The sequence below is a fragment of the Prosopis cineraria genome, unplaced genomic scaffold (genome assembly GCF_029017545.1).
Source record: "Prosopis cineraria cultivar Desert tree isolate PC_DT_omini unplaced genomic scaffold, ASM2901754v1 PC8, whole genome shotgun sequence".
Taxonomy (NCBI): Eukaryota; Viridiplantae; Streptophyta; class Magnoliopsida; order Fabales; family Fabaceae; genus Prosopis; species Prosopis cineraria.
In genome coordinates this window covers 3,118,771-3,134,336 of record NW_026555339.1, presented here as the reverse complement: position 1 = coordinate 3,134,336, position 15,566 = coordinate 3,118,771, and the positions used below count along the sequence as shown (strand labels likewise).

The following is a 15,566-nucleotide window of genomic DNA, read 5'->3' as shown; positions in this document are numbered from 1 at the left end:
TTTCAGGCTCTCATCCAACTCTTTGTTGGAGTTCAAGATCATTCTTTTTTTTTCTTAATTACTAATTTGGTGATCAAAATTCAGCTCGCTTCTTCTTTTCTGTTTGAGTTTAATTTTTATTATTCTATTCTTATTCGCAAATTTTATTTTTTTTTCTTCATTCAAGATACTGTTGAAAACTTCGCCAGAGGACTCATATCCTACACCTGTGTTATCATTGCTGAGGAATGCGCCAAAGAGAAAGCGCCTCGATGAACTTGCATCCAAGTTGGCTAAAATTTTGTTAAAATCTCCTGCATAAGTTTCTTTAAGTTTCATAAAAGAGCTTCGAACGGCACCCATTATTTTGGCCTATGTGGCTGCAAGGAGAGAGCGTCAAATATAGGTTTTGATGTCTTCCGGTAGCATTATTATGTAAAGTTATAATAAATTCAAATTCATCTTTTTACACGATGTTTAGTTTAGCATATTTGGGTCAAAAGAGTAGGTACGTATTCAGCCATCAAAAATCAATCTAATTAGTGACTAATGTTCAAGAGCAGAGTGGTGGTAAAGCAAATTGATCTTTCTTACAGTGTTTGGATTTTGTTTTAGTAAGCTTGGTTCAAAAAACCTATCTAATTCGTAACTAATATTCAAGAATAGCGTGGTATTAAGTTAACAATGGCATAGACAAAAGGGGGCAAAAAAGGAATTCAGCCACCAAAAAGAATTCAGGTTACCACGGCATGGACATGAATGGTGTAACAAAAAGCCAAGGTCCTTCACAAGAAAGATAGTTTTCTGTAACTCGCTGTGATGAAAATTTTATCGAGTTTCCTCATTGTGCTCATTAGGCTTTCGTCTAATCTCAGCCTTTCATTTCATCCTCAATTGATCTTTTAAATTTACTTTTAAATATTTTTAATACTGTATTATTAAAATAAATTTTTTTATAAAAGTATGAAAATCTTAATATTAAGTCTGGATTGTCCTTCATGTTCAACAAAGGATGTACTTGTCACTGTTAATGAGATCTGAATCATTCAAATATAAAATTTTTTATTTTTATTTTATATTTATCAAAATAAGAATTATAAAAATTATAATTTTTTAAATAAATTTGTTTATAATCAATTTGGCCATTGCAGATTTAATCTGTACTATCTAGTTTAGTATTATTTTTTTGTAATTATAGAATTGACTATCCAAATTTGTTTTAGATAATACATATAAATATAGGTGATTTAATTTAATATTAAATTTTTTATAAGTTTTAAAAATTAACTATTTAAGTGTACTCTAAACAGTATAAATTTAATATTAAATTTTTTATATATTTTATATATTTTTTTTAATAATACAATATTAAAAATAATTAAAGATAAATTTAAAATAAATGATAGGGTTTAACTGAGGATGAAATGAAAGACTCAACCAAGTAAAAGCCAAATGAGCACCCTATATTTATCAAAACTGTTGAGCACGAAATGTAAATACCCCATTAAGTGGCTATTTTCTAAAGGTGCCACTGTTTGTGATTGAACTTTTTGGATGATAGTGATGACTGATGTTGCTTATATTATTTGATTGATTTGACCATATGCGAAGCTTCTTAAGCTTCTATTTGTTAGCATTCCTACATGCAAAACCTTTTGATAGTTTCAAGTTGTCTTCAAGTACTTTGATAATGTAAGAAAGTGGAGGAGAAAAACATGCATTCTTTTAGCATCACAAGATTCATTGCGCGAGAACAGAGTTATGGTAGAACCAAGTTCTTTCTATACAACAAATGCATGCACACGCATAAGAAGAGAGGGAGAGAGGATGCACCAAGAACTTGCGCTCAAAACTTTCGCAAGACTTGGAAAATGGTGCTCATGAGCTCTCATATAGCCTTCACACATGGAGGGAGGGTGGGTAACGTGTTGTATGCAATTTTTTCCCACTCCAGTTCAAATGGCAGAAGAAAGTTACATTCAAGAGTTCAAGTTTATCACATATAAAGACTCATACTTTTTTATTATTTTGATAAGGCTCCGTTTTATAATTTTATGTTTATGCTTCATCCACCACGAATAGATAATCTAACATTACAATCCTTTATGCTTTTTATGCATTGCTTACTTGCTTGGTTGTGAAAAAATCAAATGCAAAATGTAAGTCAAGATAGTCCCTAAAAGAAACAAGAGTTTTAAGTTCTTTTCAATACAATATGATCTTTCAATATGCTCCAATGCTTATATTATCCATTGGTTGCATGATGATGCAATCAATATTCAATATTTTAATCTAGTTGTGTCAAATAAACCAGTTTAATATGGATCTAATTGATTTGCCTTAAAATGCCAGTTCAAATGAGAAACTATTTACGCTAATATAGAGTAACATTATTTTTTTTGGAGTTTGGACTAACTATTTTGTGATTTCTTGAGTACTGACTTGATAATTTGGGTTTAAGTTTGCATTTTGGATGATTAGGTTAGTTTCTTTATACTAGAGTTGAGTTTATGAGGCATTCAAGAGGCCATAACATTCTTGTGTTAGTTATAGTTGCAACTACATGCAATTAATCCAAACTCTAGCTCTATTCTTTAGCCAAATCACATATTATATTAGTTGCCGACAACACAAGAGGTTATTGCATTTAGTTTGCAAAGGAAGGTTTTTTGAAGTGCAAACGACTAAACAAGAATTGGCAGTTGGTTGTTGTTCCAAGACTATGGCTTATTAGCTATTTAACTTAATGTAAACATGTAAAGCTAGGCCTATGCTAAGCTATTGATGTAGGACAATATACAATAAATACAAGAAAAAGGGAAGATAAGGAGAAGGAAGCTGATAGAGAATCTAAAAATTGAAAAAATTACATTTAAATCTTGTAAAGCATACTTATTTATAAATAAATTTTGTGAAATTTAAAAAGCAAAGCCAAGTCTCCCCAAGCTAGATTGTAATTTAAAATTAAATTATAAAGATGATAATATTCCTATTAAATATACATTACATCAATTAAATAATTAATTTTCAACTATTTCATTATCAATTTACAAATATAATTTTAATTTTTTATAGACATAATTTTACATATTCAATAGTTAAACAATCATGTGTCACTAATAAAGTTTAACATTAATTGTTTATGATAAATGATAATTTTTATATATTTTATCCTTTTAATTTAAACTTTTAAATATTTATTTAAGACTAATTAAGTTTAACTGAATATTATTTAATTTTATTAGCCAATATTTAATTTTAAAATTTTAACTAACTAAATCTTAGATTTTAAAATATAAATAATATTTTTGATATTTTTACACAATCGTTATTTAATTTTATTTTATTTAGGTAGATTATTTGATCTAAATTAAAGGATATTGATAGAGACTATTTTAAATAAAAAGGATATGAGCATATTTAAAAATTAAATCAAAAATTAAATTTTTAAAAATTTTATTCATATTTATCTTGATATTTTAATGAATTTTTTTAATTAATGTTATTTAGAATAATTTTATTATTTTAATAAATTATTAAGTTTTATATACAAAGAGTTCAAGACACGGCAGAGTGAGTCACGACTTTTACGAGAAAAAAAAGCAACGAGTAGGCGGCGCATCACTGTGAATTGAGAGAAGGAGGAGTAGAGGCGATCGCGCTTCCCCCAGGCTTTTCTTCAATTTGTCATGGTGATGCTTCCACTCTCATTTTTCACTTATTTTTGTTCAGTTTTTAGTTTCATGAAGAATTAATTTTTTTAATGTGATCAGTCATAAATTATAATTTTAAAATTTAATCAAAGTTTTTAATATTTAGGAGATTTTATTTTAATTTACTCCTCTTCTTTCTACTTTTAAATTTTTTACTTTAATTATCATTGTTGATTATAGTAATTTTTTTGTATAACTTTTTTTGATTATAAATTTTATCTAAAGTTTTGCTTGTTATAGTCGATTGAAATAGCATCATAAGAGTAATTTAATTTAAATTGAGTGATTACTCATGCTTTATTTTTGGTGTGGGTAACTTAAAATAATTGTTAGTTTGTGAGTTAAGGAAAATTTTAATTAATCTATAACTTAATTTATTGTTTAATTCATGAATGATAATTAGAAAAATATATTATAAAAGTATAATAATAAAGTCAAAAAAATTAATTTACTTTGTGTACAAGAAAGATTAAGTTTAAATGATTGGGTTGTGATTAATTGTGTTGCTTATGTTTCATAATTTTCTTAGTTAAACTTATTTATTTATTTAATTTTAATTTATTATTTTAAATTAATTTTTTCATAAAAAAACTCCCCGTTATTTAACTTTTCATCATCCTAATTTAAATAGTTAATCTATTGACTTTAGGGAGACAAATTAAACTATACTGTAAAATTTAGTTTTTATTAATTTTGGTGGAATTCAACAATAATGTTAGTTTGCAACTATTTTATCAACAATTTACAATTATAGCTTCAATTTTTTTACAAGTATAACTTTATATATACAATATTGTGAAGTTATAGTTGTAAAAAATTGAAACTACGATTGTAAATTATTGATGAAGTAGTTGTAAATTGTTTGACTGATGCAATAGTAAACTATTGGATATTTTTAATAGGGACATTATTGTCTTTACATCTCAATTTCAAATTGCACTCAAGTCTTAAAAGATCTAATTGTGGTTTTTAAATTTTATAAGACTTATTTGTAAATAAGTCTGTTTCATGAGATCTATACAAAATTTTTTCGGCGGCAAATTGATTTAGCGTATAATGTTCCTATCAACCTGTACTTTGGTACTTCTATAGCCAGGTAGAAATCACAACCTAGCAGTGTTTTGGATCTTATTTTGCATGAGCATGACATGTTAGAACAGGATTCTTATCTTTTGAATAGTTCATACCCTTCTTGAGTAAGCATATTCAACTCCAAACTTTCTGTGTTACTGGCTTGAGGGACAATCTGCTAGTAGATGGTAAACCATGATGACAAATATTCAACAAGGGAAGGGATTTGCATAACTTTGGGAGGATGAGATTGGGAATTCACAGGATCATCCCCCTTATCGGTGCCACATCGAAAGCTTGAGCTGCTCAGTTGCTTGCATGGAAATTCTTCAAAAGAGACCTGCTTATCATGGAAGCTCTCATCTCAAGGAGCATAATTTGCAGTTGGATCAATTGTGCCCTTTTTGCAATCTGAGGCCTCAAAATCCATGAGACTTCTCTAAGGCTACATGGTTCACTTCTTCAAGTATCAATAGTTTTGCTCAGAAGTGCTCAGAGAGCAGTGTGAGGTCTGGGACTATTCATGTGAGAGTACAACCTTCAACTACAGCAGCCAGGTTCCGACAAGGTTGGACCATACTTAAATATGAGAGAATTCTGGTTCTGAGCTGCGTCATTGCTTGTGACATCATCCTCAACCCCCCTCGTTACTTCATGAATCTGCTGTGCTCTGGGAGAATGGATTTCTTCAAATATTTTCTCGTAGGATTGCCGCTAATATTAGGTGGAGACTTGGAAGAGCAAATCAGAAAGAATCCTCCTTCTTTCCTCACTTTACTATATGGCTTCCTTGTTTGTTTGTAGGTTAACCAGATAGTAAATATTATACTTGATAGAAATGTTACTAAACTGGTAGAAATCTAAATATTTCAATTTGTATTTTCTTTAGATTCTTGTCTGATGTTTTGCTTGGTAGTTGTTGATGAATCCTTTTGAAGTTTTAATGAAGGTATGAGAAGAAGAAATCTAGTAGATGTTCTCATGTCTTAGATGAGTCTTTGCATCTTTAGATTTTCTCATGTCTCGGACTAAACATGTATAATTTGTGAGTTATATTGTCCCTTTTTATTCAAAGAGGGGAAAGAAAGGGGAAAAGAAACAAACAGAAACAAGGATGATTTTGAGGAAAATCAACTTCATATTTTTTTTCTCTAGAATAAATGATGATATTGGAAATGAGAATAATTTAAACGGAGAATTGAATGCTTGACATTTATAAAAGTTCGTTATTTAAAATCAAGCAATGTCATTTATTTAAAAATTATTTTGTTTATTATCCCTTTTTATTCTAAATATAAATTATTTTTATTTAGTGCATTGTGCATACTTATCAAAAAAATAATTAAGAGTTTTCAAAACAAACTTTATAAATAAAACAAAAAAAATTATGTAAATTTCCTTGTATTGAAGGTAAAAATATGAGGAAAGGAATTCAACTAAGTTCATAATTGCCTTTGGATTTGGAGGTTATTTTCCTAGCATTCCCAACGTTTCTACGAGAAAAAACAAACTAAGGGCCTATTTGAAAACCTATTCTGGAAACAGTTTTTTATTCTTCAGAATAAAAAAATAAAAAAATTTATTTGATAACGTGTTTTCAAAAAGTATTTTGGAGAATAAAAAAATAAAATATTGTTCTGAAAAACAAAAAAATGAAGATAACTTTTAGGTATTTTGTGATTATTGTTCTAGAGAATAAAGAAGAATAAGAAAAACACATATTATTATTATTTTTTTATTCTTAAAATATGTTCTACAAAACACCAGTTCTCAGAACAAGAAAATAAAAATAGTTTCAAATAGTCTTAATATTCTCTATAGATTGCGAATTGTTTTCATAACAATGAAGACAGACAACTAAATAATAACTACATTCTGCCGCAGCATGGGAGAATTAAATCAAGAGGAGAAGGAAAACATGATGAAAACCAATAACACGTGACAATGCTTGTTTGGCGAGCATGTTAGCAACTTCATTAGCATCACGTGACATACGGTAGACTTTCACAACCCAATCACAAACACAGATGATAAATCTCAAAAATAATTTGTATATTTGGGTGAGATGAGGAGTCATCATGAGCTCACTGCTAAGTAGTTTCGCGGCTTCAAAGGAGTTAGACTCATTATTTCAAGAATATATTTTTGGTACCCAAAAGTTCAAGTGGTTTTAAGTCCTCACATGCAAATCTAAAGTTCAGCAAGTAAGGGGTTATCACCATTCATGTTAAACTTGTAATCATCTATTTTTTCACTTAGTAGGAGAGGTTTTAAGATCAAATTTTAGGAATACACGTTGTATTAAACCTTTAGAAATTCAATCATTGAAAAGATTTTGAAATGACTATATTACCAGTATATCCTTTTCTAAGTAAATTAAATTTGAGAGAGTCCACTCTCCACTCTACTAAAAAAAACTTGAAGAGTAAACTCTGGAAAAAGGAAAGACGAACAACAAACCATCACACCTTGCTATGTTTTGTGTGACATAGAGAAAATAACATCCTTAACTAATTTAAGCCAAGCACCACCTGACGGTGGGTTCGCGGTGCTACGCAGTATGAGTGAAATTATTTGTTTTTGGGCCTGCAAGAGTTAGAATAATTTTTTACATCTGTATAACAGTGTCTATTTTAAAAACACACATTTCTAAATCATATGGCTAGATTTTAATTTGTCTTTTGTATTAATTAATATTTAAACTCATCATTTTTAAATTTACTTTATTTATAAAATTTCCTAACAACAGGAATCTCCCAAATCTTCAGTGTTATAAAAAGGAGTAGACTAGCGAGGAAACCAAAGCCAAGTGGCCTTCTCGCTTTACAGCTCATCGTGGCTTCGCCTCCATGAATTTTAATTGTTTTTTCAGTTATTATATGTTTATTTATAATTTTTTTTTTGGGCCGTCCCCGCACCTTGAGAGCTAGTAAAAGAGCATCTCAAATATATATATATATATATATATTTTTTGGCCAGCAAAACTGATTCAATTAATTGATCACAGAAAACCAGGAAAAAAAAAAAAAACAAAAGGGATTGGAAAAAGCAACGTTGAACACAGGGTAATCAGTGAGTGCGTGTTTTTGGGCAGTCTGAAGTCAGTGCTTTTTTTGGCCAGGTTAGTCAGTGGTTGAATAATAGAACGAGGACCGAAAAGAGAAAATGGTGATATAGAAACTCGACCTCTCTTGATATCTCAAGATTGCCCTAGACGAGCATCCCATTTTGGGTGCGATCATCTCCAGGGGCGTTCACGGTACCATCTTGCCGTCATCCACAATTCCTCTTGCGTTTCAACTGTCTCCTCTTTAATTACCGGAACCAGGTCCAGAGGCTGCTAAAAACAGCATATTTTTCATTGCCTTTTGGTTTGGTAAATCCTTAAATTTCTCCTATTTTAAGTTTGTGGCTATTTGATTTTATATGCTTTTCCTGGTTAAGTTCGTTTTCACCCTGAAGAATGGATAAGTATCGTACTCAGTTCTGGGGGTTGAGATGGTTTTTTTTTTTTTTTGGTATGAGTTTGCCGTCTGGTGGTGGTGGTTGTTGTTAGTGAGAACGGTAGAGCTCTGGAGAAGTATTTGGTTGGAATATTGTAATTTGTTGCTTCTATGTTGCATTTATTGTATATTACCGTTTTATCTTATTTTTGTTTCGGAATCTATAGTCATGTGTCCCTTGGCTAATCATGCTCAGCACCCTAGTGCTTTTTCTCCTCAAAATGTAGAATTATGAAGCCCCTCTACACTGGTATTTCTTTCTTTTAAAATAAAAAAAAATTAGTTTGAACTTGTTGGATAAATTAAGCTCGGTTCATTCAGCCAACGAAATTCAGTTTACTGTGCCGAATTGGCCCATCTGGAATTTGAATCCAACGGATTTATTCTGTCCCATAATTCCACGCATTGAATTACGCATAGGTTCCAAGAGAGAGAATATTTTGATTCATGTTTCAACTTTCAACCAGGCATGTTTAAATCATATATCTGAAGGGGCACAAAATTCTTGTTCCCTGCTTGTTGCAAATTCGTGACTTATTACTACGTATGCTACTTATGTGCCTTGAGTTGCATATTAAATCATACCTGGCAATTGCATATACCGTCTTTCATTTGATTCCTAGATGCTTTCATAAATAAAAGACATAAAAAATTGCATTGCTTTTTCAACCTGAGGTCTCACTCAATCATTTGGAGTAATTGCTTTTCTTGTTACCAACTTAATGAGTAGCCGGCTGAGTCACTGACATTGATTAGACTCTCCTCTTATCTCACACATATGCTTGTGAGTCATGATTTATGATAACATGTTACAGTGTACGTATAGAGCAATTGAATAGGCCAACCTGTCCCATTTTGACTCATCATTGTATGGCTCTTATGCAGTTTGGGTATAGGTTATTTCAGTTTTTCTTCAGCCCAAATTTTCACTCAATAGTCTATATTAATCTATTAAGCCTTTAACTGATTACCAATTCTTTAAGTATGCCTCCAACACTCAGGATGTTTTGCTTTAATTGTTTAGAAGAAGACATTTGATAGATAAGATCTTGGATTGGATAGATTGTTTGGTATATATAGGGAGCAATAGGTTTGTTCAGCTAATTTGCTGGTTTTTTAGCCACTAAGTTCACCTGGTTTTGTCTGGAGAATGAAGCTTAAAGTCCTTTAGTTGTATGCTGTATCGGCTGGTTTGTGTTGTATTTGTTATAATGGAATGTTACGAGTTTTTAAAAGTTTCTTCTTTTGTATCTTGTTTGAGTTTCAGCAAATGGTTTTTTTAAGAGAAGTTTCTGTTGTCCATTTGCAAAGGATTGAAAGACTCTTCTGAGCCAATAAATCTGTATTTTTTTTTTAAATTTCTTTTATTGGAGGACTTCTGGTCTGCAGTTTTTGTATTGTTTTTTTCCCCTCTTTTTAACGATATTATTTTATACTCCTTCCATTTTCAAATATAAAAGAAACTATCATGTATCTCTTTGTTTTTATTTATATGCAAAACTACAGTTTTCAAGAAACATTTATCACATTTTTCCCAAATTGTCCCTTATAAAGTCAATGTTTATTTTCACTATACAAATTTGTTTCATCAATTACAGGGATAATTTAGTTCAAAATTTTAATTTCAGACATAATTATAACATTTAACCAACTTTTTTAAACTATGTGAATTGATTATTTTCTTTTATGTTTAGAAATGGAGGAAGTACAGTTTTAGAGGCGCACCCTAATGGGCCTTGGGCTCAAAACCCTAGTTTTGTATCTAAGTTTTTTAATTCTGTTTTCATTCCTGGATGTTATTTCCTTTTTCAGATTTGATACTGATTTTATTTTGAGTTATGATTCTGCCTAGAATCTCAGCTGAATCCTCTTGACATGATTGAGAGCTTGTATTTATAAACCTTACCCTAGTATACACTTTCCTTAGGATGGAAATCACTAGATCAAAAAAGGGCATTTCAGTCTCCCTAAGGAAGTGCACACTATACACTTGTTTTTCTAAAAGAAACAGGAATGTTGGGAGCTAGACCATCAGCAATGCCCATGGATCCTTCCGTTCATCTAGAACGGAAGGAGGATGAGGTTCCTGTAGGTGCTGAAAGATACAAAAGGCTTGTTGGATAACTTATCTATCTATCCCATGTCAGACCAGATATAAGCTATGCAGTGGGGTTTTTAGTCAATTCGCAGCACAACCCCAAGAGGAACACGTGGAGCAGTATATACAATTCTAAGGTATTTAAAAATGACACCTGGTAGAGGTCTCTTCTTTGCAAAGGGAAACTCTGGAGAATTGGTAGTATACACAGATGCAGACTATGGAAGATCTCTTGTTGATAGAAGATCAACCTTTGGCTACTTTACCTTTATGTGGGGAAATGTAGTGACATGGACAAGTAGGAAGCAAACTATGGTGTCTAGAAGTAGTGCAGAATCTGAGCTTAGAGGCTTGGCTCATGGAATATGTGAGGGAATGTGGTTAATTCGAGTGCTGAAAGAGTTGAAAATTGAAGCTAATTCACCTATCAAAGTGTTGTGTGATAATATTGCTGCTCTCCAAATGGTCTAGAACCCTACTCATCATGATTGGACTAAATATGTGGATATTGATAGGCGGCTTTTCACTGGGGAGAAAATGGAAACGAAGCTGATAGACTTGGCCTCCATATGCTCTAACTCTCAAGTTGCTGATGTTCTAACAAAACCGTTTGACAGAGGCAAGCTCAAACATTTCAGAAGCGAGCTGGGCAGGAAGGATATCTATTTTCAAGCTTGGGGGGGTTGTGAGATGCGCATCCTAGTGGGTCTTGGGCCCAGAAACCTAGTTTTTTGTTTGAGTTTTTTATTTCTGTTTTCATTCCATATCATTCTTTCCTTTTTCTGTTCAGATTGGATTCCAATTTTATTGAGTTGTGGTTCTTCCTAGAATCTTGGCTGAATCCTCTCAGCATGATTGAGAGCTCGTATTTGTAAACCCTACCCTAGTCTGTGAATAGAATGCAGTTTGTGGCATAACTGAATTTCTCATACAAAAGAAGAGGAGGAGGAGGAGGGGCATGTTCTTGGTTAATTTCAGAGTTTATACATAGGACCTAGTGAATACTAAGTCTAGAATACTATCAAGTCCTCACTTGCTACTTTCATGCCATTGTTTTGGGGGTAAGTTGCTTTTGTGCTTCCATCTCACTTCTCTCTGGTTGCGGTGACCAATACATGATTTATGTGTATCTTGTGGAATAGATAATTCAAGGTATCTATAATTATTTGATATTCATAGGCACCACTGCTCTGGTTCACCATCTTTTGAGTGTTCGTATTGCACCTGAATTTATAGTATGGTTGATTTCCTTGTAATGTTGTCGGTTAGAAGTGCATGCTAGAATACTTGTTATTTGCTTCTGGAAATTATATGGAAAAGGAATTGAGTTACAGATTTGGACTTTTCTTATTCATTTCCTTTCAGATCTACATTCAGATTTTCTGTTACTGATGCAGGTGTTATGGAGATATCCTTGTTAAAGGAGCTTGTTAATGGCATATCCTCATTTTTGCATCTATCTTTTTCTGGGAATGGGAACTCAGAATTTGTTTCAAAGTATTACCAAAAGGTGGAGGAGACATTTAAGTTGCTCAAGCCCATAGCTGATGCTTTGGCTATTTCTGAATTGGCTTCTGATGAAGTGCTTAATAAGGCATTTGAAGAAGTGGGTCGGGCTGTTGATGAGTTGAGGGAACTTTTTGGGAATTGGCACCCATTGTCTAGCAAAGTTTACTTTGTAAGTCTCATATAATAAATATTTAAAATCTGAAAGCAGATTCCGTATTATTGATTGCCAAGTCATAGTGAAATAAACTGAGCTTCCATCATGGGGTGGTTGTCTTCTTTCTGTTGCAGTGAAATCCTTTGCCTGTTGCAGTTGTTAACCCTATAGACAATTTTAGGGTAAATGTCTTTCAATGTATTGCTCTGTCAGTTTGTGACTTGTGTCGAGATCACACTATGCTGTCTTGCATAATAGTTACTTGGTTATACTGTCACAAATTAGTCTACATTGTCTCCTCGTTTCGCTCTGTGATTGGATTATCATGCAAATATATTGCTTGAGTTCTATGGCCATTAGCTGAAGGATGAGAATAAGTAGAAGTTATTGATGTTGCCTGTTTATCTTGCATGTGATCATATATGCCTGTCTGTTAAGTACTTATTTGTATTCTCGCTGCTCCTCTTTCCTGATTACTAGGTTATGCAAGTTGAATCCTTGCTATCTAGGATTCAGACTTCAGCACTCGATGTTTTCCCGCAGCTGAAGACTTCTCGTCTAAGTCTTCCGGATGAACTGAATACTGTACAAGTTGAGGTAATATATGCTATTGATAATTTTTAAAAATAAAATCTTGCCTTTCAGTGTAGTTTACATGTTCTTTATTTGGTTGAGTTCATGTTCTTTATTTGGTTGCAACTCAATTACAATATCTAGTATCAACATAAAACTGCAGCATTGTATTGAGAAGCTCAAGCTTTTGAGACGTGAGGAGGAAATCTTGTTAGTCATTAAAGAAGCTATTAGTGAACAAGTGGAAGGTGCAGGACCTAGTTCAGAGGTCCTAGTAAACATTGCTGAGAGCCTGAGCCTGAGGTCTAACCAAGAGATTCTGATTGAGGCTGTAGCCCTTGAAAAGTTGAAGGAGATTGCCGAGCAAGCTGAAAAAACTGCTGAAGCTGAGTACATTGATCAAATGATTACTCTTGTAACTCGTATGCATGAGCGTCTTGTTGCTCTTAAGCAAGCCCAGAGCAGTAGCCCAGTTGCAGTACCTCCTGATTTTTGCTGTCCTCTTTCTTTGGAGTTAATGATGGATCCAGTAATTGTGGCTTCGGGGCAAACCTATGAGCGGGCTTTCATTAAGAACTGGATTGATTTGGGACTTACTGTCTGTCCAAAGACACGTCAGACCTTGGCTCACACCAACTTAATACCCAACTACACTGTAAAGGCATTAATTGCAAACTGGTGTGAATCAAACAATGTGAAACCAGCTGATCCCATAGTGTCCACAAACTTAAATCAAGCATCTTTTCTTCATGGGTACATGGAATCTGGTGCAACCAGGGAATCACCTGTCTTTGCTCATTCTAGGACCAACCATCCATCCTCCCCAGAGACTGCTCGCTCCCATTCTTTCAGTTCACCAAGTAAGAGCTTAATTTCTGGAGGAATCCACAGAGAGGGAACATCAGCATTTCATCCTCGTTCAACTTCAGAAGGTTCCTTGAGTGGTATGGCTAATGGACAGTGTTTGGATTTTGCCAGAATTTCACCTGCAGGCTCTGATGACAGGTCTGCTTGCTCAGATGAAAGGAGTGATGATTCAGCTGTCCAACCGTCAGTGTCTCAACCTATTACTGAATCTTCCATTGCCTTTAGCTCTGAACAATCCCAAGCCCACGTTAGAGCAGCTTCTGATTCCAGTGCACTTTCCAGTGTTCAAGGAACACAAGGTGATGGTAACAGTACTACTCAGCAGTCAACCACTCCTGGCAACAGTACAGATTCTTCTGCGGTGACAACTTCTGGGCTAGATGCTAATGGTACTGCAGCTATTTGTGCTCCCCAGAGAGAACCTGAGATCTTACCTCGTGTGGACACAAGGCCTCGAAACCAGAGCATATGGCAGCGGCCATCAGAAAGATTTGTTCCTAGGGTGGTGCCCTCTGCTGGCGAAACAAGAGCTGATCTTTCTGGCATTGAAGCCCAGGTGAAGAGTTTGATTGAGGACTTGAAGAGTGCTTCTCTTGATACTCAAAGGGAGGCAACATCAAGGCTCCGCCTTCTTGCTAAGCATAATATGGATAATCGACTTGTGATTGCAAATTGTGGAGCCATTGACTTGTTAGTTGACTTGCTTAAATCAACTGATACAACAATCCAGGAAAATTCTGTTACAGCACTTCTGAACCTATCAATCAATGATAACAATAAAACTGCAATTGCTGGTGCCGGTGCTATTGATCCTCTAATCCATGTACTTGAGACAGGGAGCCCCGAAGCCAAGGAGAATTCTGCTGCTACTCTGTTCAGCTTATCAGTGATTGAAGAAAACAAGATTAGGATAGGGAGGTCTGGGGCAATTGGGCCACTTGTTGATTTATTAGGAAACGGAACTCCGAGAGGGAAGAAAGATGCTGCCACGGCTTTGTTTAATTTGTCAATATACCATGAAAACAAGGGCCGCATTGTGCAAGCTGGAGCTGTGAAGCACCTTGTGGAGTTAATGGATCCAGCGGCTGGAATGGTTGATAAGGCAGTGGCTGTTTTAGCAAACCTCGCCACAATTCAAGAAGGAAGAACTGCCATTGGCCAGGAAGGTGGGATCCCTGTTTTAGTCGAGGTTGTTGAGTTGGGTTCTGCGAGAGGAAAGGAGAACGCAGCAGCAGCTCTGCTACATCTTTGCTCAAACAATCCTCGATATTTGAGCACAGTGCTGCAAGAAGGAGCGGTCCCACCATTGGTGGCTTTGTCGCAGTCAGGCACCCCAAGGGCTAAAGAAAAGGTATGGTTCTTTCAATGTGTTCTCATATTCCAAGTGCCTTTCAACTTATAAATAGTGACGACTCTTTTGTGTTCTGGTCTATGTTTAGGCCCAGGCTCTGCTCAACCAAATTAGAAATCAAAGACACAATGCTGGGAGAGGCTGATTATGAGTTCATGGCCTTTTTTTATCTTGAGAAAAGTTTTGAATTACGTCTTACAGAACATCTCAAAATTAAACTCTGATGGCGCGACAAATAATGCTTGTAAAGGTGTTTTGGATTTTTTTTTTTTTTAACTTGACATGTAGAGGTGACAAATATTTATGGAGGATTGATTGAGTCCTCTTGTAAACCCTGTGATGATAAGAAAAATATATACCTGTAAATTAACTTCTGTTTCAAGAAAAAGAACTGTCATATAATATTGCTGAGCTTGAGTCGATGACGGACATATGTTGAAGCTTTCTGCTTATGGAAGCAATGATATATATTGATTGGCATATTGGATTTGAGGCTGGTGTTATTCTTTGTCAAGTCAGTTCTGCTGTGAGGTTATCAAATATCCAGAGAACTAGACTAGTTTGTTTATTTTTATATAATTATATTTTTAAGTTATTCAGTACATTTTTAGTGTATTTCTTTCTTTCATTTTGATAAAATCATGTGATGCCAAAGTGGAGAAACTTGTACTACATTTGTTATGATTATGAAAAAAATTTGTGCAGTGATCATATTTTATCTGAACATTTCGACAGAAAAATGACAAGC

At 33.8% G+C, this 15,566-nt stretch overlaps 1 protein-coding gene across 1 annotated transcript; it reads left to right on the top strand.

The window, feature by feature from the left end:
* The first annotated feature begins 7,790 nt into the window (after positions 1–7,790).
* LOC129317782 (U-box domain-containing protein 4) lies at positions 7,791–15,308 on the top strand. Its single transcript, XM_054962159.1, has 5 exons — positions 7,791–8,139; positions 11,762–12,042; positions 12,508–12,624; positions 12,764–14,818; positions 14,907–15,308. Exons 2-5 carry the CDS (start codon positions 11,767–11,769, stop codon positions 14,961–14,963), a joined length of 2,505 nt encoding a protein of 834 aa, XP_054818134.1. The 5' UTR covers positions 7,791–8,139; positions 11,762–11,766; the 3' UTR covers positions 14,964–15,308.
* Positions 15,309–15,566: the final 258 nt, after the last annotated feature.